Here is a 27,803-nt window from a genome sequence, read left to right on the forward strand (position 1 = left end):
CGGCGGGCGGGCCCGGCGCTGTGCTTGGCCTCGCGGTGCCTAGGCTCGGGTGGCTGGTGGGGACACGCTCAGCGGCGCGGAGCCGGGAAGGGAGCTTGGCGGCGGCGGCAGGATGAACAGCATCAAGAACGTGCCGGCGCGGGTGCTGAGCCGCAGGCCGGGCCACAGCCTGGAGGCCGAGCGCGAGCAGTTCGACAAGACCCAGGCGAGCGACGGGGCCGCGGGAGGGCGGGAGGCGCCCTCTCCACGTCGCCGCACACGCCTCCCCGCGGGGCCCGGTCGGGGGCTGCGGGGCGGGGACGGAGGTGCGGCGGTGGCCGGGTGGGATCAAGGTATGTCCGGAGCCAGGTGCGCCCGGCCTCCGCGCTGCGAGCCGCCCCGAGCGCAGGTGAACCGTAAGCGCGCGCCGGCGCCCGGGCCGTGGTGGCGGGGGATGGTGGCTGAGAGGCGGCCGGGCACTGCGGTGGCGGGAGAGCACGGTGGCCGGGGTCGAGATGCGGCCGGGGACCGAAGGGACGCAGATGGAGGGGCCGGGGGCCGAGACGCGGCGGTGGCCGTTGGGGCGGAGTGTGCCGGGGCCTAGGCGCGGCGGGCTGGATTGCCCTGCCCTGCCCTGGCCGGGCGCCCTCCACTCCTGCAGACGGCTCCTGCCGCCATCCTCCGTGCGGTATGAAATACCCCCAACCTCGGGGAAGCAGTGCATTTCCTTGAAGGAAACTCTCTGTGTCCTTTTCTCCTGAGCTGTCTACCAGGGCCGCACAATATCTTATTATCTGCTGGGCCAAAAGTTTCACGTATGTCGCCCGACTTGTTTGCCTGAGCTCTGGCCCACGTATAAACAGGCTCACACCCCCTTATTAAATACCGGCGCCTGACACACAGACACTTCCTGGGGCTCCCTCCTGCACTGCCCACGCGCCTGCATCTCTTCCTGGAGATGGCCTATCCTGGGAAGGTTATTTTAAAAATTGAACAATGCGCGGGTATTTGTACATGTGTTCCTGCCGAGAAGGCAAGATGCAGGTGTGGCTGTGTTTCTGGTTTTCTGTTCCTTTTTATTTCACAAACACTGAGGTGTTTTTATGCCTGGGGGAGGGGAACACACACTTGTCTGCCAAAGTAAGTCAACCAAGACTGAAATAACAGAAAAATCTTACTTCAGAAATAAAGGAAGCCAAAATGACCCCTCCCACCCCTGCCTGAAGCAGAATGGTGACATCTGTGGCTGCCATTAGCAAGTTCCTTCCCACCTGTCCCTGCAGAGAGCAATGACTTCTGGGTCGCTTTCAAATCAAATTAGCACATGCAGTCTACAGCAGCTTTCCTTTTGAAATAAGGAAAACTCAGGGGGGCCTTGGAACCTTTGTGCTTGTGATTAACTGTGAAAGTGATAATAAAACTTTGGGACACGAAGGTTTTATGAAAGCCAAGTGCTGGGACCACCTACCTCAAATTATTAATTTATCCTTGTGATCATCATCAGCATCTGGCCTACGGTGTATTTTCAAGCTGGATAGCCCATCATAAAAACAAATGTGGCATTTAATTTAAAGTCATTAGTACATAACTGATTGTTCCAGGATCTTGCAGAAGGTTCGGAGAAAAATTTAATTGGCAGAGAGAATCTGGTTGTAATATTCCCTGATTTTTAGATTTTTCATGCTTTCGAGGAGGTATAAGAGAGGTCTGATTGCTACATAGAGGAGATGGAATTTAAAGAGCCAAGTTCATTGATCTTATACTCTTAAGTTATTATAAATCAAGGGTACGCAACAATCTTTAATGTTATAGAGAAAGAATCTCTGATACAGGTCCACACATTTTGGTGGTTGGCTTGGCAAACAAGATGTCATTTTGTTTTTTCTTGTCGGGTTTTTCCCAGGGCCTAAGAGGGTTACTTACAATAAATAACTTTCTGATGGGTGAATCTCATAGGTTTTACCCTTTCCAGGGCCCTTATTTCAGGGAAGATGGGAGTTTGGGTTCAGTGGCTGAGTTTGCTTGTCTTCAGAGTGACTTATTGAGAGGCATGCAGGAATAAGGTTTTGTGCATGGTTAATATTTAATTAGATTGCTCCCAGAAATATCCAGTGAGACGCCAGCCAGGCCCCGCTGGTGGGAAGGACCTAGAGAGCTGAAGTCGCTGCCTATATGTCTCCTTGTGGACCGAAAATAGCACATCCAGTCCAGGGACCCACCTTTCCTTAGAAATGTACTGCCTCTGTCTTCCCGTTGACCACAATGGCCTGTGTTGCAGAGGAGCACTTTGGCTTAACTTAGAATTTTGAGTCATCACGATCTTCCAGCCTCGCCTTTCCTCTTGGGCTCCTGGGTCAGGAACAGGAAAAATTCTTCCATATTAGCTTTCTTGTTAGGCCACACCCTATATTGCAAAGGTCCCTTCCCACCCCAGTCAGAAGTGTTCAGGGAGGGGTGGTCACGCTTCCTTCGGGCCGCTGCTACTCGATCGAGACTGCTGCTTGGTGTGAGGGAGTGTGCAAGTGTGTGTATACAGGCCCAGGGGGAGTGTCCAGAAAGCTGCTCCCTTCTTCCCCATGTCTTTGGTCCCTTTGGTGATTAAAGCCCTTTTCAAAATGGAGGTAACAAAACAGTATTGGCTTTTTGTTGTTGAGGCAGTGTTCTGAATACAGAATACTACAGAATACAGTATACATCCTGAACCTGAAAATTGTGCCATTAAAAACACAGTGCAGTATCCTGGAAGGCACTTGCAGGCAGGTGGACCTGAGCACTAGCCTGTGCCCCTGGCCAAGCTGCTTAGCACCACAGTCTGCTTCCTGTCTGTAAAAACAGAAATCCTTCTGTCTGCCTCCTAGGGATGTTATAAAGTATAGAGAGAGACCGTGTGGAAGGCTGAATAACTTCCACTCAGAGATACTCACATCCTAATTCCTGGAACCTGTGGATATGTTTCAGTACTTGGAAAGAAAATGCTAATCAGCTGACCTTAGAATAGGCAGATTAGCTTGGGCTTGCCTGGTAGGCCCAGTGTAGTGTTGGTCTTTAAATATGGCCTTTAAATACAGGAGAGGTTGGATTGATGGGATGTGGGGAAGACCGCTGCCCACTGCTAGTTTTGAAGGTGGAGGAAGGGGCTGCCAGCGAGGAATATGGGCACCCTGTGGAAGCTGGAAGAGGCAAGGATATGGGTTTTTCTGTAGCGCCTCTAGAAGGAGGGGCAGCCCTGCTGGCACCTTGAGTTTTAGCTCTGTAAGATCCAGTTTGGTCTTCTGACCCTTACAACCGTAAGATGATGAATTTGTGTTTTAACCCATTGAGTTTGTAATGATTTGTTACAGCAGTAATAGCCTCCTAATACATACAGAGTGCGAAAATACAGTGCAGTGCTCTGCAAATAGTCAGCTGTGTTTCTCCCTTCCTTCCCCACCCCCAGAGAAGCTTTAACATGGGAGCACCATTTCAGACCTTGCACTAGAGATGAGCCCCATCCTTGAGGCATATCATGGATGAGGACTCAGCAGATAGGAATCTTGGAAATGCTGACCTTCAGACTTACCTTTCTTTTGTCTGTGAGCCCCTTTGCTTCTCGGGTTTGTTTCCCCTGCAGGGTGTAGATATAGATCCCAAAGTCTTCCTGTCGGGTCAGGAGCTCCACTGCTCAGTGAGCCAAGCCCACTGGGTGAGTGGTAAGCACAGGTGTAGAGGTAAGACAGCCCTGGTTTTCATTTCAGGCACTGTGGAGGGGGAGCAGTGGATAGAAAATAGTCCCTACATCTTACTACAATGGGGTATGGGGGGTCCTGGATGATATGGCTGAATATAGTAACCACATTGTTTTTCATATGAAACCTTCATAAGAGTGTATGTCAATGATACCTTAATAAAAAAAAAAAGAAAAGAGAAAATAGTTCCTAGGTCCAATTTTCCAGGTCAGTGACACACCCGCTCAGCAGCCTCTGTGGAACTGAAATCTTGTAAAGATTAACATTTATTGACATCAGGACTTCTCAGCCATGGCTAATCTCTTAGAACAGCGCTGTCCATTAGAAACAGAGTATGAGCCACATTAAAAAGTAAACAGAGCCAGGTGAAATTCATTTTAATTTTTTAAAAATTTAAACCCAGTGTCTCCAAAATAACCATTTCAACATGTAATTACTATCAAAATTATGAATGAGATTTTTACATTCTTTTCCTCCTACTTAGTCTTCAAAATCCATTTTGTGTTTGACACACATCTCTATTTGGGCTCACACATGTCAGGACTCGTGGCCAGCAGCTACCATATTGGACAGCCTACTGTTAGAATCCCCTGAGCAGCTTCTTAAAAGTGTCAGTGTCTAGGTGCCATAGACTCGGAGAGATTTGGCCTGGATTAGAGCCCCAGGCATTGGTCTGTTAATTAAAGTTCCCCAGCCAGGAATCTCGTTGTTGAAGGTACCCCACAGGACACAAACAGGTGTTTGGGAACTTTACTCGAGTGTCTGGTTTGACAGCTGTTTCCAGATGTGCAGTGTTCCTTTGGACTCTCAGATTCTGCACATGCTGGTGCCTCTGCCCTGACTTGACTTCATTCTGACGTACGTGCACCACCCCTTCCGTGGAGTCTCCTCTGATTGGTGGACAGGCCTATGCACGCCCACCTTTGTGTCTTCTTTATTCCATATAAACACTATGGTATTTTAACACTGTTTTTACCCCCTTCTGGCCTTCATTTGAATGTTTTCCAAAAAAAAGTTCCCCTGGCCTACAAGTTTGGGAAGAAATCTAAACCATGTGGTGGATAGTCAGAACACCCACGGCTCCATCCCACCACCGTCTTGGGGGCCGACTGTCAGCTCCCTGAGGGTAGGGTGGGTCAGCCTTCTCCCTGCCATGTCCCCACAAGCAGGCATGGTGCAGACTGGCTGAATGGCTGAAGAAAAGGGGCGAGCCAAGGTTTTCAGAAAATGAGAGAAAGAACCAGACCACAACCACCCTAGGACGCTGCCTCCCAAAGCCACATGGGAACTGCGCTAGGAGCACTTCCCTCCCCCGCCGAGGTCCGAGCCAGCTGGGCTGGGCTGTGGCCCTGAGCTGTGCCCTTCCCACTGCATGCACTGCTGTATCAAGCCACGGTGCCCTCCTCTTGGTTCTGCAGTTAGCGTGCTTGGTGATGCTCAGGCAGGCAGCTGACTTCCTGACTCCCTGGCTGCCAGAATCCCACCGTGGCTCAGGTAGGGTAGGGGTGGGGCTGCTAGTCCCTCTCCTCCCCCATCCTGTTTTTGTTGTACATTTGCCCCCACACGTTCATGGGACCGTTTACCCTGTGGCTTGAACCTGGTGCTCTGGGGTGTACTACGGGGGGATAAAAACCATTCTTACCCCTTGGTGCGTGTGCATTTCAGAGAAGGAGGCAGGAAAGGTGCAAGGTGGACAGGTGCGCTATGGCAGCTCAGTAGGGAGCAAGACTCTGGCCTCAGTCTCATCTGCAAAATGAAAGTTATCACAGTATCCACGACATGGGGTAGTTGTGATGATCTGCAGGACCTCCTGGTGCCTGGGCAGAGTAAATGCTGACAAAGTATTAGCTGTTATGTACAGAAAAGCAGGTTGGACTGAAAAAAATAGAAATAACATCCCTCTTGGGGTCTGTCCCTGAGCCTCTAGTTTAGCAGTCTGTGCATGCAGAGGGCGGGAACTGGGCTGGTGGGAAGAAAAGCAGCCCCACAGCAGGGCTGGCGGGTGTGGAGCGAGCCTGCAGGTGCTCCCTTTCTCCAGGACAGCGGGCCCCTGCTTCCAGGTGACATCCTCAGGGAAGACACTGGGGTGTGGGAGGCCCCAGGGAGGCTGGGGGAGGCCAGCATGTGACTTCCTTGGCAGAAAAACTGGCCCTTCTGACCTTGCCCCCAGGCCAGCGTCCACAGGCTTGGCCTATTTGTGAATGAAACCCAACTGGCGCTCGGTCCAGCAGCTCAAAGTGGAAACTTTGGAGTCAAATGTAGGCCTGCTTGGCTGAGGGACAGGGAAACCCAGCCTGCTAACCCGAGACACTCGGCACCAGGAACAGAGCCTCCTTGGCCAGCGGGGCTGTGCTGCTGACCATGCCCCTCCACCTTCTCCACCTGAGTTCAGGGTGGACTCAGATATCACTTTGTTTGAGAAGCCAAAGCTTTACTATGCTTTACTACCTCCTGCCCAAGCTTTACTGTGCTCCAGTTCTCATGACATGGTTGGCACTGTCCCTGTCTCCCCGGTACGCTGCAGCTGACCCAGCAGAACCAGCACAGGTGGTCAGATGTGAAGTTGAACATGTGTTTAGATCAAGGGTCACAGGAGAAAGGACTGCATCGCCTCTTCCTCTGAGCCCCCTAAGACTACTCACTGAACCCCAAGATCCTCAGTCAGGTATCGGCTCCTCCTGTGTCCTAGCACTCAGAGCATAGCTCTGGACACGCCCGATGGGTGTGCTCTGAGGGATGGATGCCACAGGGGCCAGCAAGTCTCCCTTCTTTGAGGCTGCCACCTGGTGAGGCCTAAGAGGCCCGTGGTGCCCACTGCATGGCAAGACTGAGCTGTGGATAAAAGTTTAGTTGAGGCAGGATTGCTTTTTCTCTTGCGGAAATGAATACAACTCTCAAAACTGCAATAGGTTCCCCTGTCAGGGAGTGACTCAGCTCCCTGGTCTGTGGGACAGACAGGTCTGTGGAGTGATGTCACAGGTCCCTGGAAACAAAACTGCCCAGGCTGGCTCCCTGTCCATTTGGAGCTGGCCCGGCAGAGGCGGGACTTGGGGTGGTGTCTTCCTCCTCAGGTGTCACCTGCAGAGCCCCGGAGAGAGGTGGCAGTGGGTCATGCTGCCATTGGTGACCTGTGCTGGTGAGAGGGCTCCCCTGCTGTGGCTTATACCCATTTTTCTAGAGGCCAGGTGGCCTCAGCCCCGGGTGGCCTGCCAGAGGAGTAGGTGACCTCCAATTTTGTAAACAGTAGAATGATTAAGAGGCCCTGAGTGGGGACTGGTGAATGGATGGAGATGCCGGTTGACTCCGATTGGGGTAGGACCAGTGTGACTCCACTGACTTCCCGTCTGCTGAAACCACTGAGCTGCAGACCTCCAGCCCAGAGCTCCTCCCGCTTTGCATGTGACCACATCCTAGTTGCAGAAATCCTGTGTTTGCTTTCATCAGTGGCCTTCGAGGTGGCAAAATGAGGTCTCTCTGTCCTTCAAACAACTCGTTGGAAAAGCAAGAGCAGAACTCACCACTCTGCCAGGCCCCGTGCCCTGGCTTTTTGAAGGACGTTTTTGTCCCCGCTGAGTGCCACTGTTAAGCTTCAGGGTAACACCATAAGGAGGCTTAAGTATGATTCATTTTAGGGCTTTTAAAAATAGAAATTGTGTTATAGTTGCCTTTACTATTTAAATCTAATGGTTAAATTATTAACTGGAGAAACAGACACTTCACTGCCTTGAATTTAACCAGTACTTATATTTGAAAGAGCTTTTGTTTATTCAAGTGTTCAATCTTTAATTCATCCAATAAAGATTTATTGACCTCCAGGCATGGGTTTGGGGATTGGAGATGCAGCAGGGAGCAAGACTGACAGGATTCCTCACACTGTGTACATTTGTACATTCCATGCACATGAGAGAGAAACAGAATAAATGGTAAACAAGATGGTTGCAGATAATAAATGTCCAGGGTGAGAGAAAATGGGAGGATGTTACCCGTATGGAGGGAGAAGCTGTAGACGGGTGAGTACGGAAGACCCTCTTGGGTGTGCTTTGTAGCTCAGAGCTGGGTGGCCAGAGCAGCCAGTGCCTGGAGGTGGGACCAGTCTTGCCCTGTTTGAGGAGCAGAAGGGAAGACATGTGTGGCTGGAACATAGTGAGATGTTTTTAGACAAGCTTTGTGTGTGTGTGTTCTAGAAGACCCAAGCATGTTTTATTTCTGCTTCCCAGATGGGGAAGCTACACTCTGGAAAGGGGAAGCTTCTAAAAGCAAAGGCTTTCCAGTGAGTCGGGGCGGATGCACCGGGGTCTGAGGTGCTCTGGCCAGCAGTGGTGGAACTAGGAGAGAAGACCTGTGAGACCTGTGTTTGTCCCCAGGTCCCTGGGCTGCAGGGCACGGGCTCCTGGGAAAGGGGTCTCCCGAGCCCAGTTCCTCTGCAGTGCAGAGCACCCCAAGGACTTGATGTCAGATCTCACAGAGAAACATCCAGGGGTGCAGTGTCTGTGGTCACTCAGCTCTGACCCCTTGCCAAGGGCTGTGGGTTTCTAGAACAGGGTAGTTGGTGTTGGCTGAACTTGGGCCCAGGAGCCACAGCCCTGTGAGACACTCACACTTAGCTCCATCCTTGGTGACTGCCTGTCACGAAGCCTGACAGCCTGGGCAGGGCCTGGGCTGCTGTGAGCAGCTGCTGACTGGAGCTCCCCGGCTTGATCATCTGGCTTTGCTGATGGTGTCCACACCTCAAGGCTGGGTTCTGTCTTGAGTCCACACTGGGCAGCAAGCCTCTTGGATGTCACCTGCCGTGCCCCAGCCCTGGCCCATCTGTCTCACCTGGGTCTCCTCTCTCCTAAACCAGCACCTGCTGAGATCCTTCCTGATGTGTGTCCCTGCAAGTCGCCTGTCCAGGGATGAATATATTGGTGGCTCTGTCTGGCCTAGTGGTGGGATTGTCTCCTCAGGCTTGACTCCTGGGGCCTCTGATGCACCAGATTGGGTTTTTAGTTGACAAATAAGGGTAAGAGATTATTCCTGGAAGCAGGAGCAGGTGTGTACTGAGGGCTCGGGCTCCCTGGGGCCTGACTGGGCTTCTGTAGGAGGCCTTCCCTGATGTCCCTGCCCTGGCCTCAGGATGGAAGACACCCTAGGAGGGAGCCCAGGACCCAGAGGCCAGTGCCCTTCCCCACAGGAATGGGGGGCTGTGGAGGAGCCCCTGAGCTTCTCAGAACCACCCTGATGCTTTTTGTTGCTGCGATTTGAACAAATCTGTGGTCCAGAATCTGCTTCTTGCCTTGGAGTCCAGCCAGGTCCTCCTAGAGCAGCGGCAGGCCCGAGGAGTCGGGCTCCTGAGGGGACAAGGAAGGTCTGTGTTGACGCACCACTCCCTCACACGTCCCACCACCCCCAGCACCCACCGAGAGAGGAGGCTGTGGAGTGGTGGCTGAGAGACAGTCTCCAGAGCTCAGCAACCTGGGGCCAGTCATTCCGGCCCCTCCGGCGATTGCTCGGGCTGCCTGTGCCGCAGTTTCCCTGTGCGTCCTGGTGACGGAGCATTGTGTGAGGTCAGTCAATATGCAGAGTGCTTAGACCGGCATGGCAGGGCATGAGCTCAGCCAAACTTTCAGTATTACGACCTTCAGCAAGTGATTAACTTCCTCGAGACTCAATTTCCTCATCCGCCTGCTTCCAGGGTTACTTAAGAGATTGATTAAGTAAGATAATACTGGTGAAGTGCTCAGCACAGTGCCTGGCACATGACTGAACTCATTTTATTATCAGGTTATAGAGGCCAGCTTGCCGGCCGGGGGCATGAAATATGCCTTTCACAAGCCATTCCATCTGTGTGCCCAGAGCGAACTGGAGCCTTCCCACCCATCCCTTGGCCTGTGGCTGCCCCATCTCTGCCCTTGGGGGGTCAGGCCCTCCCCATGTGCCTGGGTGGGACAAGGAGACCCTCAGACGGTCCAGTCAGGGTGGCTCCCCAGGGCCTGGCGTGTGCACTCGTGGCTTTTTTCTAGCACAGAAGGAGCAGCAGTGGTCTGGGTGCCCGAGAACCTGTTTGATCACCCACCCTGCTGGGGCTGAGACTCTCTGCCTGCCTCTGTCTGTGTGGACCCTCCAGCTCCATGCCCTCCCCGACGGTCACCCTGGGCATTTCCTGGCTCTCACTGCAGAGCCCACCATTATTGCTCTTGTCCTGCTTTCCTACCTCTGTTCAGAGATGGGGAGAGCTGCCCCCTGCCCCCCTCACCAACCACCCCAAGATCATCTGGGAGCTGTCCCCATTCTCCCTGGGGTCAGAGCAGCAGACACATCCCTGAGACAGCTGCCGCTGCCTTCCCACCCAGGACTCCTCTCCATTTCTGGATTTTCCATCTTGACTCTCTGAGGCCCCTAATCAATCCATTCCACTCAAAGCTTCTATCTCCCTGGAAGGCTTCTCTCCATGGCAATGGATCCTGCTAGTCAACAGGGATTAAACTGGCTGTGGGTGGAGCTGCTGGGGTGGTTCTGGCCTGGGTGGCTGTGCCAGGACAGAAGGAAGCCTTTCCACCCACAGGCTAGAGAGTGCCAGGGTGATGGTCCTGGGTTCCCCTCCAGCTGCCCCTTATCCTCCAGTTTCCCCACGGTCACCCAGTGAGCTGGCACAAGGATGCCATGCTGTGTAGACAGAGCCAAGTGTGGCTGACAGTGCTGCCTTGAGACAGTGAACCCAGAAGCTGAGCTGTGTTGGAATCACCCAGCACAGATTCCAGTGCTATGGAGAAGAACCCTGGTGCCCTCCCCACCTCTGTGGCCCACTCTGGGCAGGCTGGGGAGGCGGACAGGCGTCCCTGGGGCCTGATGTCCCCTCCTGGGACAAGGCTTGGCTGCTATGCCTGGCAGGAGAAGTGAGGCCCTGTGAAGTGTCCACAGACGCCCTCTGTGTGAGCACTGTGCCTCCTTGTGAGGCTTCCTAACCCACACATCTGCTGCCCTGCACACAACGGGACCGTGTTCCTGCCACGGGAGGGGCCCGTTCCTGTAGCCAGCACAGGGAACTGGCAGCCCCGGGAGGGTGGGGGCACAGGGGGAGGCCTGATGTTCAGACAGACCACGCTGTGCACCCAGGTCACCGCATCTCGCTGGGTCCCCAGAGCCTCCCTCACTGCTTTTGAAAATCTTCCATGTGTCAGGCACCATCTTGGGGCTTGGGCTACAGCAGCCACCAGACAGGCAGAACTGCTTTCCTCATGACATTGACCCTGGGGGGAGCGGGGGATAACAGACAAGAGAAACAACCTTGTCAGGGTGCTAAATACATGCAGAGGTGTAAGTCAGGGGAGATTTAAATAGGCGGGCAGCAGGCAATTAGAGGGAACTCTGCAACCATGTCAGAGCCTGGGCCTAGTGACTTAGGGGGAAGGCTGGGGTGGGAATGCCTCACCCCCTGGGCTCCCAGCTAAGCAGTGCAACCTGACATCCTCCTCCCCTGCTGGGCCCAACCAGCCTATTCCTTCAGGTGTGTCTCTGCTGCTGCTCTCTGGCTGCAGGCACTGCAGGAGAAAAGGCTGACCTCCTGGAGAAGAGGAGGGAGGGGAGTTGTTATCGGAGCCCTTCCCTGCATCTGCTCTGGGACCTGGGGAGCAGAGCAGAAAGCACGTGTCGTGAACAGGCCGCTTCTCTGCGTCCACAGGCCCCCTGAGCCTCCTCTGCACGCCTTTTCAGCCTTGCTGTGCGCTTGCTTGGAGTCTTCCAGAGTAGACTTAGCCAGGTGGCAGTCGTCAAAAGAGCCAGCTCATGTGTCAGGGCAGCTGGGGGATGGGGCTTTACGCAGCCCGGGAGACAGGAGCCTCCTGGCTCCTGAGCTGGCATTTGCTTGCTGTTGGGGGAGGCGGGGCCCCTACCCCTTGCCCAGTGCATGGCCTCGTGTGCCCCCTTCTCAGCCCTGTCCCTGTGTGAGAGGGAGGTGCCTGAGTTGCTGCATAGCACTGTCGCTGAGTACTCTGAGCACGGGGTCAGGCAGACCTGGCTTTGCCCTTATTAGCCATGCAGGCAAGATGCCTAAACTCAGAGCCTCAGTTTCCTCCTCAGGAAAATGGGCCTGTGGCTACTTCCTAGGGTTGTAGCCGGGAGGCTTGTTGCCTGTGCCTGGCATATGGTGCCCAGTATATGGCGGGGTCGTCACTGTCACCTCGACTGCAGAGCTCTGTCTGTGATCGTCCCTTGAGGTGGGAGGTCGGAGGTAGGGGCCTGGGCACGGCTCCGCACACACAACGGCTGCTCAGCGATGCTCGATGCATGAGGGCCGGCAGAGGGTGGGCAGACAGAACAGATGACCAGGGAACATTCTGTGTCTGGCCGGCGAGGCTTGGACAGGAAGAGAAGCCAGAGCCTCTCAGGACCCTGGTACCGTGAGGCAAGCAGCTGCTCTCCCGGCCCACCCTTGCCACCGGGAATGGCCCAGTGAGGGGCGTGCCTTAGCCCCAGCATTCGGTACCCTGTGAGTGGGGCCACATAGGGTGCTGCATGTGCAGGGTGGGGAATGGGGGGCACTGAAGGGCCAGGTGGGTTCAGAAGCCACCCTGGCTCCAGCGGCTAAGTGTACACTTCTGATTAGAGAGATGCATGTCGACCCTGTGGGGTGGCTTTTCTTACAGAGGTGACTGTGCAGTCTTGCTGCTGAGTAGGCCCCAAATCGGCTCACAGTAGATAGTCCTTAAGTGGACTTGCATCCTTGCTGGGCAGGGCAATTATGTGGTTCAGATGCCAGAGGTGGGGAGCATGGGGGCCTGTGGGCTGAAAAGAAAGTGAATGGTCAGCACTGCCCTTGGGGCTTGGTCTGCCCTGTCTGCCCCCCGACACCTACCCCGTTTTTGCTGAGACTGCTGGGGACATGCTCCTGCCCAAGTCATCCCAGCACTTTCTGCTGACCAGGTAGTGGCCTGTGGGCTTGGGTCCTGGCTGCAGGGTGAGCACGCAGCCCCTTGAAGCCTCGCTCTGCCCAGAGCAGGCCCTCGGGTGGCCCATGGTGTTGGGGACAGGGTGGCATGGGCCTTGGCCGAGGACCTGCAGGGGACAGGAGAGCCGGCTGGCCTGGAGCAGCCCCGCATTTGTCCAGGGCCCTGGCTCTTCCAGCAGTGGCACAGGCGGCTCTTCCCAGTCCACATGCTCTGACGTCCCCTGCTCAGTGTTGGGTGGTTGGGAGGCTTATGAGACCAGCCCTCAGGTAGAGAAATAAAATAGATCCACATGTAAACCCAGGACCGGTGGGCGTTCCTGGGGGAGTGGGGAGGGAGTGACAGTAAGTACTGGGGGCCTTCGCTGGGCAGCAGTCAGGCCCAGGAAGCCTTCTCTGAAGTGGCAGCGTGGAGCTGGGCGGAGAGACAAGGCTGGGAGAAGACCTTGGCCAAGAATGAGATGCCACTTCCTCAGGACCCAAGGGCAGCAGCAGCTTTGCTAAGAGGGTCCCTCTCTTCCTGCCACCCCTCGAAGGGCCATGGCTGCCTTCTTCGTTGGTGGTCCTGACTTGGCTCCCACCCGGGAAAGAAGCAGCCTGCGTGGCAGACAGGCAGCAGGACCTGGGTTTGTCCTGGTTTTCCTTGTGGTGCTGTGTGGGCCCTGTCAGCTTGTGTCGCTCCCCTGGGCCTGGCCACACGTCTCTTCATAGAGTGCCATGCAGGCCCAGGTCCTGGCGGTTTCTCCTAGAAGAGGAATGGGACAGAGGATGCTATGTGCCATGACTGGCCACTCCCCTGGGCTGAGCTAATGCATGCAGGTTTCAAGCCAGAAGTGGTCTCCTGCAGCCACCAGCCAGCTTTTGTCCTTATTTCCCAGACCGCTGAAAGCTCTCAGTGGCTTTGTGGCATTGGGTATTAGCTGTCATTTGAGCTGCACAGGTCAAGTGGAAGAAAAGTCTTCAGAAGCCTGGTTCACTTAGGCTGAGAAAATTTCTTCCCCTTGTCACTGCATTGCCTTCAACTGTTGGGGAGGATCAATGCTGTCTGTTCCCCAGGGAAGCTGCCCTGTGGGTCTCTGACCTCTGCCTCCTCTGTCCCGCTCCTAGGCCATCAGCATTAGCAAAGCCATCAATACCCAGGAGGCCCCTGTGAAGGAGAAGCACGCCAGGCGTATCCTTCCCTACCTGGAGCAGGCCCCTTGTCCCTGGGGAGGCAGGGGGTGGGCGGGGAGGACGAGGGTCTGCCACGCGTGTTCTCTGACTGGACATTTGGTGGAAAACAAGTTGGAGGAGCTGTGTGGCACTGTAGATGGCCGCCAGGGCTTGGGGAGTCTGCCCTCACCGAGATGAGGCGTGTCTCTGTGTGGCCTTAGGCCAGTGGCTCCCACCTTACGGAGCTCCTTTCAGACTCTGGGTCCCATCTAGGGAATGCCATCTACCACCTTAGGCCACTGGGCCCAGTTAAATTTGTGGGATAAGACCTTGACCTTTTTCTTGCCCTTGGCTGAAAACTACAGCTCTTGATGAACTGTGGCGGGAAAGGGATGCGGGGAGAAGGCATTTGGTGGCTGTGGGGTGAGGGGCCAGCCTTCCATGTGTATCCCTGTGGTCACTTGTTCAGTTGTACTTGCTGAGCACCCGGACCTTCCCCACACTTGAGCCTCTGCTTCCTGCACTTGGCCTTGACCCCGGTAGGCATCATTCTGGGCACTCACCATGAGAAGGGGGCCTTCACTTTCTGGTCCTATGCCATCGGCCTGCCACTTCCCAGCAGCTCCATCCTCAGCTGGAAGTTCTGCCACGTGCTTCACAAGGTCCTTCGAGATGGGCACCCCAACGTGAGTAGCCGCCGCCCACTGGTACCGAGGGGCAGGTCCCCTGTTCCAGCCCCCATCCTGCTGCCTGAGCGGATGGTCCCCGGGGAGGTGGTGTGCCTTTGAAATGGGAGGGTCTGCCCTGCATCTGCCTCGGCTCTGGGCTGTCCACCTGCCTGCCACCCTCCACCCTGTCCTTCCCCACCCCAGTGTGGGAAGTTACGTGTCTGGGCCCCTCCCGTGAGGTTCTGGGCTCTTCACCTTCCCCCTCTCCTCACTCTCTGCTGCAGGTGCTGCATGACTGCCAGCGTTATCGGAGCAACATCCGGGAGATTGGAGACCTGTGGGTAGGTGTGGGGGCCAGCACCGTAGCCCTGGCAGAGGGCACCGTCTGGACCATCCTGCTTGGCGTTCGTTCCCCACCCATGGGCCTGAGAGAATGGGGGCACATGTGGGTGGGCATCTCTCTCCTTCTTTCTCAGAGCGGAAGTTGGAGTGTTATTATTCGAGGCGGCAGTGATGGGGAGGAGCACCAGGAACTGAAATTCCAGCCTTGCTTTGACGGCCTGGCACAGGAAGTTCTCAACACATAACTAATGGGCCCTCCATCTCCAGAAGTACCAGCCCCGGAGTCCCTGTGGGTTGGGAAATGTGGCAATGTCTGCATCTGGGTGTCTCACAGTGGCCTCTAGAACCTGTGTGAAGGGTACAGTGTCCCGGGCTCCCCCAGACCGGCTGCTGTGGAGTCTGGGTGTTGGAGACCTCTGTTTTCAGCAAGTGCCTCCGAAGGTCTTCATCCATAGTAAAGTCAGAGCCCTGGTGGCTTACATTCTGGATCCACCCCAAGACCCTCAGGAACTAGGCACACCCTTGGTGGCCTTGTCTGTCCTCTAGGAGCACTGGGGCCTCGTCAGCCAGCACAGGGCAGGGTGACCTCGGGGAGCTGACTGGCCTGGGGCGTGCCTGACCCAGAGCCACTGTGTTTTACGAATGTCCCTCCAAGTAAGGCAGACAGCACCCGAGGTGCAGTTTGCAAATGCAGGCCAGCTGGTGTGGCCACGGGACATGGGGGTTAGAGGTGTTGGAGAGGCAGCTGGGAGGATATAGGAATGTGCCTCCCTATCTGCCACCGGCATTTTAATGAAGTGTCTCTACTCAGGGCTGGCCAGCTGCCCTGGACGAAGAGCTCTCTTATAAGGATTTCTTTGGCAAGAGAGACTAGGAGTAAGATTTAAGAAAACAAAGCTTGAGAGAGAAGGAGATGGGCAGGGGCCCTGAAGGAGGAATGAGGCTGAGCGGTGGGGTCCTCACCTGCTCCCCTGGTGTCCATGGTCGCCCTGAAGCGTGCGGGCCCGTGGGGTCTGCGGGCCTGTTTCTGGGGCAGTGGGCCCTCACCCTGGCGCTCCGTTCTCCGCAGGGGCACCTGCATGACCGATACGGACAGCTGGTGAGCGTGTACACCAGACTCCTGCTGACCAAAATCTCCTTCCATCTCAAGGTAGGTGCCTCAGCAGGTGGAGGACTTGGCCCTCCGCGACATCCCAGGACCCGGGGAGGGCGGGATCCACTCTGTCCCAGCCTTGACCCAGGGGAAACGAGGGGTGTCGGGGCATCAGAGCCAGCCTGAGGCAGCTCCCACGGGCACTCAGGGGCGCTCAGCCTGGCCTTGCCTCCGCCTGCAGCCTGTGCCCCCTCAGCCTGTGCCCCCTCAGCCCACACCTGGGCGAGGGGCAGCTCCGGCCCCTGCTCCCCTCCCCTTGAAAGGAGGCCTAGTTCTGGGCCAGGGCCAACGCAGGCTGCAGTTGATTGGGGTGGCCTCTCCACAGCACCCCCAGTTCCCCGCGGGCCTCGAGGTGACAGACGAGGTGTTGGAGAAGGCGGCTGGGACTGACGTCAACAACATGTGAGTCCATCGGGACTGGGGGCTGGCCTGGCACCACTCCCCCCAGCCCTCAGCCTCCGTGTTTGCTCCTGAAGCATCCTGCCCCGTGCTCCCACCGGCACTGGTGCTGTCAATGGCTTTCTGGGCTGAAGGTCACGTTCCCAGGAGCTGAGGCTAAAGTGAAAGGGGTGGGGTTTATTTGGAATCGGGAAGTTTTGGCTGAAGGACCGCTGGCCTGTGCAAAGCGGCTGATGAGCTGTGCTCCCTCCCCCCACCCTGGGGGTCTCTTGGGCGTGCCCCACACCCCTCCCGCTCATCCCTCCTTTCCTCTCTTTCCGTCCGCCCTGTAGCTTCCAGCTCACTGTGGAGATGTTTGATTATATGGACTGCGAGTTGAAGCTTTCTGAGTCAGGTAAGCCAATGGAGATCAGGTTCTCGTGCGATTCCTCAGGGCCCCGGGTTGGGATGAGGGGAAGAAAGGCCTGCTGCCTCGATGCCTCGACAGCCAGGCTAACTTAACCATTCCTGAGTGCACCTGCCCCCACCAGTGGTCCATGCCCCTGCCAGAACAGGTTATGGGTCTCCAGTTGCCCCCAGAGCTAGGGGAGAGGCCTTCACACCCCCTGCAGGAAGCCAGGCCGCTGGGAGTTACAACTGGGCATTCGCAAACCTTGGCCACTAGCCCCATTGCAGGGAGCGGGTGGGGCAGGGGCCACTGGGAGCTGCCACCTCAAGTTTCTGACCCTGGTTCCCATGCAGCCTAGGACATCTGCAGAGCTGACCCAGGAGAGAGCTAGTTTGGGGCATCATGCCCATTTCCTGCTGTGAAAGGCCTCTGAGTCATGTTGGGTTTCCCAGCCCAGGAACCCAGCAGCCATTGGACAGGAAATCTCAGAGGGCTCACCCTCCTGGGGCTGCAGAGGTGATTGTTTTAGGTGGCAGCTTTAGAACAACCTGTGGGTGACTCAGTGCTCTCCTTAGGAGGGTGAGAAGCAAATGCCTTTTTAAGGGAAAATCGGGGAATTAGAAAGAGGCAGCCTCCTGGCATTCCCAGGGCTGGACTCTGAGGCTGGGTGAGTCCAGCGGGCAGCTCAGAGCTGAGCCCTCTGTGCCCAGGACCCAACCCAGGGAGTGGAGAGCAGGCGTCCAGGGGTGTGGCTGCTGGCCTGTGTCCCAGCAGAGACATGCCTCTTGTGGTCCCCATGCAGGAAGGTGGAGGGAGCCCATGGGCAGGCACCCATGCCTAGTGACACTGGTGTCCTGGCGAAGCACAGAGAGGGGGCACAACGGCAGTCCCATGCGCCCTCGTCCCCGCGGGGAAACGGGCAAGGCTGTCATTCCCTGCCTTGCCATTCGCAATGACCCAAAACAGGGAATGTTTTTGAGTCAGTGGAGAATTGGCTGCATTATGTTTAAAACCCAAGATAGCACTTAATGTGTGTGTTAATTTTTTATAAGGAAAGTGTACTTGGCCTGACAGGTAGTGAAAACTACACTGTAAAAGGCTGAAGGACAGCACTTAGCTCCTTCCTTCTCGTCCCTCCCACCCGTGCACTCTCATGTCACTGCAGGGTGTGTGGGTTGTCCCACCCCAGCAGGGTGACGGCGGGACCCGTGTCCTGGTGTCTGTGTCCCACGTGGGCCACCCCAGCATGCTGCCTGCTCACTGCCATCTCTCTCCGCCCCACAGAGGAGGCTGGTGGGAGACGCAGCCTCATGCCTGCCCTGCCCTCCTACTTGGCCAAGTCTGATGAAAGGGCTTGACTGTTGGGAGCAGGAGAGACCGACCCCAGGTGTAGGAGCGGTTTTGGGTCACTTGGAGTTTGTGGAACTGAGTCCTGACCCCACTGCTGTGTGGCTGACCAAGCCTGGGCCTGGTTCTACCTCTGTAAAATGCCCACACTAAGGTCTCCGACGTTCCCTGCGATTCAGGCCGTTGGCCCATCTTCAAACCCACCTCCCAGGTCGCTGAGGTGCCTAAGAGGATAGTGGGGCCCGTGCCCAGCTGCTGCCGTTAGGCTGTGTCCAGTGCGGGCTCTGCACCTGCGTCCCCACCTCCGCCTGCTCATGCTTCTCCTTCCTCCTCCCCCTTTCGCAGTTTTCCGGCAGCTCAACACAGCCATCGCCGTGTCCCAGATGTCCTCGGGTCAGTGCCGCCTGGCCCCCCTCATCCAGGTCATCCAGGACTGCAGCCACCTCTACCACTACACGGTCAAGCTCATGTTCAAGCTGCATGCCTGTGAGTCCCGGCCCTCCCACTGCCCCCGGGCTCCCCAGGGCTCAGGCAGAGCCCCCAAGGGCTGTATTTAGGCTGTTATTTTGATAGACATTCACTATATTAGGAAATTTAAGGTATTTAATAATTAAACATAGCAGTAATAAACACATTACCCATTAACATAAACAACATACTTGTCATGAAAAATCACTGTTTTCTAAACAAGCAAAGATTTCGTGAGAAGAGTGGCAGAGTTTTACATGTCGGCTCTTCTCATGAATGTCTGGCCTTGGAGAGGGCAGCGGGGCCTCTCGCCTGCTTCTCTACTCGGTCTGCCACGACACGTCGCACCCTGCGTGCTGGTGGGACCGGGGCTCACAGGCCCACGGCGCCCTTTGGTGTTCAGAACGGGTTTGGGTCTGGCGGGCCCTCTGAAAGGGTCTTGTCCCCAGGCCCCACTTGGAGAACCACTGGCCTAGGGCGTGTGAGCCATTGGGATGTTATGACCCCAGAGCAAATGTGGTGGACCTCGAAGGTTCGCTGCGGCCGGGATTCCACCCTTCCCTTTCGCAGCTTCCCTTCCTGCTCAGAAGGTCAAGAACCGAACCCCCCACAAGGGTCCTGATGGGTTGGGGGGAACCTAGCCGGATGGCTGGTGATCTGTGATGGTTTCTAGAATATGGAGGAGTACGGGGGAGAGGAAGGGAGGGAATCTGAAGTCTTTACTGCCCCCAGGTCTGCCGGCGGACACCCTGCAAGGCCATAGGGACCGGTTCCACGAGCAGTTCCACAGGTACAGGCCCGGGAGGGGCTGAGGCACAGCAGGCAGAGGCTCTGCGGCTCCTGGCCACGTGTGCTGCAGCTGCCGGCCAGGCCTGGCCCCTCTGTGACCGCCCCTGACCCTCCCCCACAGCCTCAGAAACTTCTTCCGAAGAGCCTCTGACATGCTCTACTTCAAGCGGCTCATCCAGATCCCCCGGCTGCCTGAGGTACTGCTGTACCCCTGCGGCCTCCTGCCGGCTGCACGCTTGGTCCCACCCTGGGCTCTGGGGTCAGGGCACTTCATGGGCCCTGAGCACCTGGGGGACCCAAGCAGGCTGTGCGGTCTGTGGAGGGAGGGCCCCCTCGGGCAGCTGAGCAGCCCCACTGCTGCCCCCACAGGGCCCTCCCAACTTCCTGCGGGCCTCGGCGCTGGCGGAGCACATCAAGCCTGTGGTGGTGATCCCCGAGGGGGCCCCTGAGGACGAGGAGCCAGAGCACCTCATCGAGATTGGCACGGGAACCCCTGCTGGGGAGCCAGTGGTGAGCATCCCCCCGCCATTGCCCTCCTGGGGCTTTGGGCAGACTGGGCCTCCCTCCCGCCCTGGCCTGGAGGGCCTAGGGGAACAGGGTGTGGGTTACTGTTTCTTGCTGTGGCAGGTGGTGGCTGACCTCTTTGAGCAGACGTTTGGACCGCCCGATGGCTCCATGAAGGACGACAGGTGAGGGCCTGAGGAGCCGACTGTGGTTTGGGGCCTGGCAATAGCCCTCACCAAGCTGTGGTCAGGAAAGGCCACGGGTGGGAGGTGAGAACTAGAGATGCCCAAGTGCCCAGGGGCTGACAAGAAGATTCATTACTGTGCCAGGGTCTCCTTATATTCCTGGTTGACTGAATTTGAATGTCAGGACTGCAGGCCTCAGAAAACCCTGCCTGCCTGACCTCTGTCCCCAGGGACCTGCAGATCGAGAACTTGAAGAGACAGGTGGAGATGCTGCATGCCGAGCTGGAGAAGATCAAGCTGGAGGTGAGGGGTGCAGGCAGAGGGGGGTCCTGGGGCTGTGCGGTGGCTCCCACACCACACACGCCAGATGGGGCCCCAGTGCCCACACTCTTCCTGCCACCCCAGGCCCAGCGGTACATCTCCCAGCTGAAGGGCCAGGTGGACACGCTGGAGGCTGAGCTGGAGGAGCAGCGCAAGCAGAAGCAAAAGGCGCTGGTGGACAATGAGCAGCTCCGCCATGAGCTGGCCCAGCTGAGGGCCTCCCAGCTGCAGGGCGAGCAGAACCAGGGCCTGCGCGAGGAGGCTGAGAGTGCGTGGGCTGGGGCCATGTGGCACTCCCCGCCAGGGTGCCGTTTGCCAAGGTGGGGGCTTCTGCTGGGCACCAGGATCACAGCCCCGCCTCTGCCCCGCAGAGAAGGCCAGCGCCACGGAGGCGCGCTACAACAAGCTGAAGGAAAAGCACAGTGAGCTCATCAACACGCACGCCAAGCTGCTCAGGAAGGTAGGGTCGCTGGCACGGGTGTGGAGTAGGGGAGCCTCCAGTGGGGCAGAGCATGAGCCTGTGCCATGCTGTGCAGAACGCAGACACTGCCAAGCAGCTGACCGTGACGCAGCAGAGCCAGGAGGAGGTGGCACGGGTGAAGGAGCAGCTGGCCTTCCAGATGGAGCAGGTGAAGCGGGAGTCTGAGCTGAAGGTACGTCCTATGTCCACGGGTCCCAGGCTGTAGTCTTCTGCCCCACAAGCCCACTGCCCCCATGACATGCTGTCCTGTCCCAGCTGGAGGAGCAGAGTGACCAGCTAGAGAAGCTCAAGAGGGAACTAGAGGACAAGGCTGGAGAGCTGGTCCGTGTGCAGGAGGCCCTGAGCCACACAGAGCAGGTGTGGCGGCTGCTGGGTGGGGTGGCCTCCAGGGATTGGGTTGGACAACATTGAGGGTCCTCTTTCCTGTGAATGGGGCCACTCCTAGATGCCCCATGACTCGACACTGGGGGAAACAGTGAAACAGGCCCTGGCCCTCAGGTAGCTCTAAGGTGGTGGTCTTAAGGAATTGTCTGTAAATCTGGGGGAGGCTGAGAGGCAGGCAGGGCCTCTGGAAGCCCTGCTCACTCGCCAGGTGTTCGCAGAGTGGGTTGGAGCTGAGCTCTCGGCTGGATGCACTGAGTGAGGAGAAGGTCGTGCTGAGCAGAGCCGTGCAGCAGCGGGAGGCAGACCTGCTGGCCGCCCAGCGCCTCGTGCAGGAGAAGGAGGCAGCGCTGAGCCAGGAGCAGCAGTGCAGCTCCCAGGAGAGGGGCGAGCTGCAGGGACAGCTGGCGGACAAGGTAGCAGACCCCCCACCCTATCACGTAACAGCTGGGATGAGAGTTCATGTACCATATGGCTGACATGTTCAGAGTGGACAAGGCTGTGGATCTTGGTATGTTTGCAGGGCTGTGCATCCATCTTTATGCTTCCAGAACATTCTCACCACTCCAGAAAGAAACCCCTTCCCTAGTAAGCAGTTAACCCCTACCCCACCCCACCACCAGCCCCAGCAACCACTACTCTGTCTCTGGATTTGCCTTTTCTGGACATTTCGTATAAATGAATTACCAATATGACCAGCTTCTTTCACTAAGCATGTTTTTATGGGTTATCTGTGTCAGTTCATGGCCTGATAATGACCACATTTTGTTTGTCCATCAGTTTGATGGCTACTTAGCCTATTTCCACTTTTTGTCCATTGTGAGTAATGCTGCTATGAGAATTGGTGTACAAGGTTTTGTGTGGACATGTTTTCATTTCTCTTAGGTCTGTAACTACAAATAGACCTGCTGGGTCACATGGTAATTCTGTTTAACTCTTCGAGGAACTACCAAAGTGTTTTCCAAAGTGGTGGCACCATTTTCCATTCCCACAGGAACATGTGAGGGTTCCAGTTACAATCTTGTCAACAAGTGTCTGTCTATATTTTAGCCATCCTAGTGGGTGTGAAGTGGTTTTGATTTTATGCCATAATGGCTAATGATGTTGAGCATCCTGGTATGTGTTCATTGCCATTTATGTACCTTGGGAGAAGTGTTCAGATCCTTTGCTTACTTCTTAATTGGGTTTTTTGTCTTTATTACTGAGCTGTCTGTCCTGCTCTGTGGGAGCAGCTCACACACTGGAGTGGAATGGGGCCTCTCCAGGGATCTCAGTGGGGCTGCCTACCTGCCTGGTTGCCTGTAGGATCGACCCTGGCGAGGTCTCTGAACTGCCTCTCCCCCCCAGGAGTTGCAGGAGCGGGAGCTGCAGCAGAGGCTCCTGGATGAGCAGTTTGCAGTGCTGTGGAGCACGGCTGTGGAGGCAGAGCGCATCCTGCAGGATGCCGTGGGCAAGCTGGACGACCCCCTGCACATGCGCTGCACCAGCTCCCCAGGTGCCATCTCTTTCCCTCCCCTACTAGAAGCTGAGAGGCCAGAGGGGTGACGGAGCCTCAGGCCAGGCTCTTCCCCTCACCGTCCCCCTGCCCTTGCAGACTACCTGGTGAGCAGGGCACAGGCAGCCCTGGACGCTGTGAGTGCCCTGGAGAAAGGCCACACCCAGTACCTGACCTCCAGGTCAGGTGAGTGCCAGGCAGGAGGGGTGGAGCAGAGGCCACTGGCGCTGTTGTGCCACTTCAGTAGCTGTTGCTGCTGGCGGTGGGGAGGTTCCCAAAGCAGGCACCTCTTTAGGAAGTAGGCAGGCACCCCCTGCCCGCCCCGACCCAGGAGCCCTGCCCTGCCTCCCACTCGGGCCCGGGTTTGGTTCTCACTGCGCCTTCTAGCTGTGTGACCTTGGCTTAGCCCCTTCTCCCTCCAAGGCTTTCTCTTCTCACCCCTCAGCTGGGACCCTGATACCTGTTTCAGGCCTGTTGGGTAGCCTACTGTAAGGCCCAAGGCACCAGCTGGGGCCTTGCTCCACGGCAGCACATTAGGGTTCCCTTGCTCTCCTCACACAGACGCCTCTGCCCTGGTGGCGGCCCTGACCCAGTTCTCCCACCTGGCTGCGGACACCATCGTCAACGGCAGTGCCACCTCCCACCTGGCCCCCACTGACCCCGCTGACCGTAAGTGGGCCTGGGCTTGCCTCCTACTTGGTCCTCCTGATGGACTAGGGTAAGGTGGGGCCTGCACACGGGTCCTGGTGTCAGACCCTGGGCTGGGGCCTGTGTGTGACAGCATCCCCCAGGGCTCTGTGGCGCCAGCCCCCTCACAACCCCCTCCCCCAGGCCTGATCGACACCTGCAAGGAGTGCGGGGCCCAGGCCCTGGAGCTCATGGGGCAGCTGCAGGATCAGAAGGCTGTACAGCAGGCCCAGCCAGGCCTGGTGAGGACCCCTCTGCAGGGCATCCTTCAGCTAGGCCAGGTGAGGTGTACAGCCTTGGCACTGATCATGGGGGGCAGTGGGGCTAGGGTGAGGCATGGGTCCCTCTAGTTTGGGCTGAACAGGTGGTTGTGTGCAGAGCCTGCAGCTGCTAGACACTGGCAGGAACACAGCACACAACCCAAGAACCTGCTGTCCCAACCTTGTTCCAGGCTCTTGTGGGGCGGCTGGGGGTCGAATCCAGCCTGTGAGACATGGGTGCCCTCCTCCCCCAGATGCTGAAGCCAAAGAGCCTGGATGTGCGTCAGGAGGAGCTCGGGGCCATGGTGGACAAGGAAATGGCAGCCACATCCGCAGCCATTGAAGACGCTGTGCAGAGGATTGAGGTGAAGACTGGGATGTGGGGGCCCCTCCAGTTCCTGCAGGGGCTGGGCTGGGCTGTGTGCCTCTGGGCAGGAAACAGAGTTGGGGCAAAACTGGGGGGCAGGGTGGGAGGCGGGCCTGGCTTTCCCACCCTGACCTCAGTGGCTGTTCTAGGGGTGGAGGGGGGCGGGCCTGGTCCAGTGCCTGTGTCCTCCGTCCTCCCACACTGCCCTCCTCCCAGCCTGCTCACGGCTCTGTCACCGGGTGTAGGACATGATGAACCAGGCCCGCCATGCTAGCTCTGGGGTGAAGCTGGAGGTGAATGAAAGGTGAGCCCCACTTTTGCCCCAGCCAGTCCCAGAACGAGGCCAGTTCCCCCCGGCTCCTCAATCCCAGGGGGTTCTGCCCTCCTGATTGCTTAGCTCTCCAGAAAAAGAATAGGTGGTGCCCATCGTGCCCGTGGGCCTCCCTACCTCAGGCCCTGTGGTTGTCCCATGGAGGCCTGCCAGGCTCCCCGATGCCCCCTGTGGCTTCTGGGGCCACACTGCTGATCCTTCTCTCTCCCCAACACCTCTTCCTGCTCCCCCAGGATCCTCAACTCCTGCACAGACCTGATGAAGGTAAGTAGCCAGCTGGGACCCCAGGGTGACTGTGTACCTGGCAGGGCCACCCTGAGTGAAAAAGAGTCTTGCCCTTGGCAGGCCATCCGACTCCTGGTGACAACATCCACCAGCCTGCAGAAGGAAATTGTGGAGAGCGGCAGGGTGAGCTGGGCTGCTGCTGATGTGATGGCACCCCTGGCTGTGCCGTGTGGGGCCCCCCTTGCTGGGCAGACCACACAACTGGGACAGCAAGAGACAGGTTCCTGCAAGGGTCACAACCCCAGAGCCTCTTCTTCCCAGACGGCTCCGCCCTGTGGCTTAGGCCGACCACAGGGCTCCCTTGGGTGTGAGCCACCTGGTGGTGATGAGGCCCCTCCCACAGTGCACGTGACATGCCTGGGATTCACAGCCGAATCCCGCGCCCCAGGGACGTGCCCTTGTGGGTGATGGGACAGCCCGGGGCCCGCCATTGACACCTGTGCGGTCACTGACCGCCCTGTCTTCCTGTGGCCACCAGGGGGCAGCCACGCAGCAGGAGTTTTACGCCAAGAACTCCAGGTGGACTGAAGGCCTCATCTCTGCCTCCAAGGCCGTGGGCTGGGGTGCCACACAGCTGGTGTATGTCACCCCAGGTGGGGGGAGCAGGGGTTGCGGTGCTCGGTCTAGGGAGGGAGAGTGAGGGTGGCCCAGCTGTCCACGAAGCCAGAGACCCAGGCCCTGCCTGGCCCTCCCCAGGGAGTCAGCAGACAAGGTGGTGCTTCACACGGGCAAGTACGAAGAGCTCATCGTCTGCTCTCATGAAATCGCGGCCAGCACTGCCCAGCTGGTGGCAGCCTCCAAGGTGAGGCTCTGTGCTTGGTAGCCTCTCGCTTAAGGTTCCTCAACTCCTGGCTGTGATGAACATGCCACATGTGGCGGGGAGATGGTGGGTTGGGGATCGAGCCCAGGGGCCCACCTGACCTGTCCCCGTCCCCAGGTAAAGGCCAACAAGCATAGCCCCCACCTGAGTCGCCTACAGGAGTGCTCCCGCACTGTCAACGAGATGGCTGCCAACGTGGTGGCCTCCACCAAGTCAGGCCAGGAGCAGATCGAAGATAGAGGCGAGTGCTAGGCCCTGGGTGGGGGTGGGGTGAGGCGTCCAGACACTTACTGTCACTTTGGCCATAGACACCATGGACTTCTCTGGCCTGTCCCTCATCAAGCTGAAGAAGCAGGAGATGGAGACCCAGGTAGGAGTCCACGCCCTCCCCCAGCTGCCTGGCTTTCTAGGTGCATGGCTGGCCTCCAAGCCTGTCCTTCTCCAAGGTCCAAGCTCCAAGAAGGTGGGAGGGCCCCTTGTGTGTGGGGGGGGGGAAGAGGGGCACGGAGCTATGCTGAGTGGGTGTGTGGGGGTGCAGGTGCGAGTCCTGGAGCTGGAGAAGACGCTGGAGGCGGAGCGTGTACGGCTGGGGGAACTGCGGAGGCAGCACTATGTGCTGGCTGGGGCGGTGGGGACGCCTAGTGAGGAGGAGCCCAGCCAGCCCCCCGCCGCCCCCCATGCTGGGACCTCCAAGAAGCCACCCCTGGCCCAGAAACCCAGCGTGGCCCCACGGCAGGACCACCAGGTGCCCGGTGGTGGGGCTGGGATGTGGGCCCTGGGGTGCTGACCTGGCCTCTGCTCCCAGGTCTATAGGACACAGACCTTGGGGAGTCAGACAGCTGGCCAGCAGGAGCAGAAATGCTGCCCCAGCAACACGGGGAGTATGGGTGCTGGAGTGGGGCCAGATCTGGGCCGTGCCATGCACTCCTGGCCACATCCACTGAGCCCTCATCTTGACTCTTACAGCTCAACAGAAAGGATGGCATCTACCCGGCTCAACTCATGAACTACTAGGCTCCCGAGGGCCCAGTGGAGAGGCTGGTGGGCAGGTCCAGGACTCACTTGGCTGCCCTGACCTGGCTGAAGAGCCTCTGAGGGGCAAAGTCCCCAGCAGAAGGCACCAGCCCTCACACCAGGTGCCTAGCCCAACTGCCTGGGGTCGCTGAGCCCACGGGATTGGGACTAACTGGGTAGTTCTGGACATGAATCTATTTATCTGCAGTAGGAACTTGTGAAAGCAGCTAGGACCTAGCAGGTCCGAGCCACAACTCATCAGGAAATACATGGAACGTTTTTAGTGCTCTTGAGTTACAACTTTCCTTTATGGGTTGGTATTCAGCACACTGGGAGGCAGAGCCATTGGAATGGGGGTGTCTGGCCAGAGCCTCCCTTGCCTTCTGGATGCGGGGTCTGAGGTTCGAGATGAATAGAACACAGTCCATGCTGGCTGGTGGGAACATAGGAAGATGTCACCTTTGTGGCCTTCTTGCAGCACTGAATCCATAGAGACGGGACCTGGTATGGCCTCAGGCAAAGCAGGAGCTTTAGGGTGGGCTGGGATCTTCCCCCTGGCCCCTGAGGCCTTTTGCTCTAGGCACCGAGAACAGGACCTTGTCTGGGGAGAGGTAGGCCAGGGGCTGCTGCCGGGCTGGGCACCAGTGTGCGGAGACCCCCCCCCATGGGCATAGGTGCTGCCTTGGCCCCTGGAGTCTGATCTGCTGACATCTGTGGAGCCCTCCCATTTCTTGTCTTCCCTCCCCTGATCTGACTGCCCCGCCCTGGAGGCCCACATGGGCTGCTCCCTACCGCATTCCCGCTGCCACATTCCTCTCATCAGTGACATCCAGCCACCCGAAAGCCTCTTCCAGCTCAGCCAGAAAAAGCCCAGAAACTAGGAGTCACCTGCTCACCATCCTCTGGATCAAGGGTGCCTTGCACTCCACCAGAAGGGGGCCGCCCTCAGAGGGACCGCCTGTCAGCCCTGTGCTGCCCAGAGTTAGGCCAAGGCTTATCCTGCCCTGCCCATTGGAGGATCTGAATGGCAGGCGTGCTGTGCCCCTTGAGCTACCCTGGGAGTGGTCTGGGGTTGGGGAGGGGGAACCAGGCTGGGAGCAAAGGACCAGCAGCTGGGTGGGGCGTGCCCTCCAGGCTGGGATCTGGAGACCAGAGCCAGGAGACTGCCCCTTGCTTTGTGCTTAGTATTTCCTGATGTTGAGTCAGATTAGCAATAAAGTGCACTTTGTTGTCACCAGGGGCTGTGCCTGGGCTGTTCCTTTTCTGGGAGGGAGCCACTTAGAGCCACAGAAAAGCTGGCTAGTGCTGCTGCTTTGGACTCTGCCTAGGAAGGTCCCGG

The 27,803-nt window shown here is 57.5% G+C and overlaps 1 protein-coding gene across 4 annotated transcripts; it reads left to right on the forward strand.

Annotated features, from left to right (window-relative positions):
• On the forward strand, window positions 1-27,703 carry HIP1R (huntingtin interacting protein 1 related). Of its 4 annotated transcripts, XM_036922043.2 has the most exons (32): window positions 4-205; window positions 13,735-13,798; window positions 14,323-14,465; window positions 14,732-14,788; window positions 15,859-15,939; window positions 16,268-16,344; window positions 16,674-16,735; window positions 18,422-18,562; window positions 19,277-19,334; window positions 19,455-19,530; window positions 19,703-19,843; window positions 19,961-20,022; window positions 20,253-20,325; window positions 20,428-20,611; window positions 20,715-20,803; window positions 20,880-20,996; window positions 21,080-21,181; window positions 21,427-21,621; window positions 22,553-22,700; window positions 22,800-22,886; window positions 23,262-23,369; window positions 23,532-23,668; window positions 23,902-24,012; window positions 24,260-24,318; window positions 24,579-24,609; window positions 24,691-24,753; window positions 25,109-25,209; window positions 25,327-25,432; window positions 25,568-25,691; window positions 25,759-25,820; window positions 25,989-26,195; window positions 26,417-27,703. In XM_036922043.2, exons 1-32 carry the CDS (start codon window positions 113-115, stop codon window positions 26,462-26,464), a joined length of 3,207 nt encoding a protein of 1,068 aa, XP_036777938.2. In that variant the 5' UTR covers window positions 4-112; the 3' UTR covers window positions 26,465-27,703. The 4 variants fall into 4 exon arrangements, 1 of the variants encoding a protein (XP_036777938.2); XR_005032109.2 differs by lacking the exons at window positions 25,989-26,195; window positions 26,417-27,703 and having other exon boundaries at window positions 1-205; window positions 25,109-25,223; XR_008993854.1 differs by lacking the exons at window positions 25,109-25,209; window positions 25,989-26,195; window positions 26,417-27,703 and having other exon boundaries at window positions 1-205; window positions 25,759-25,814.
• The last annotated feature ends 100 nt before the right edge of the window (window positions 27,704-27,803 follow it).

This window comes from Manis pentadactyla, chromosome 14 (assembly GCF_030020395.1).
Source record: "Manis pentadactyla isolate mManPen7 chromosome 14, mManPen7.hap1, whole genome shotgun sequence".
Taxonomy (NCBI): domain Eukaryota; kingdom Metazoa; phylum Chordata; class Mammalia; order Pholidota; family Manidae; genus Manis; species Manis pentadactyla.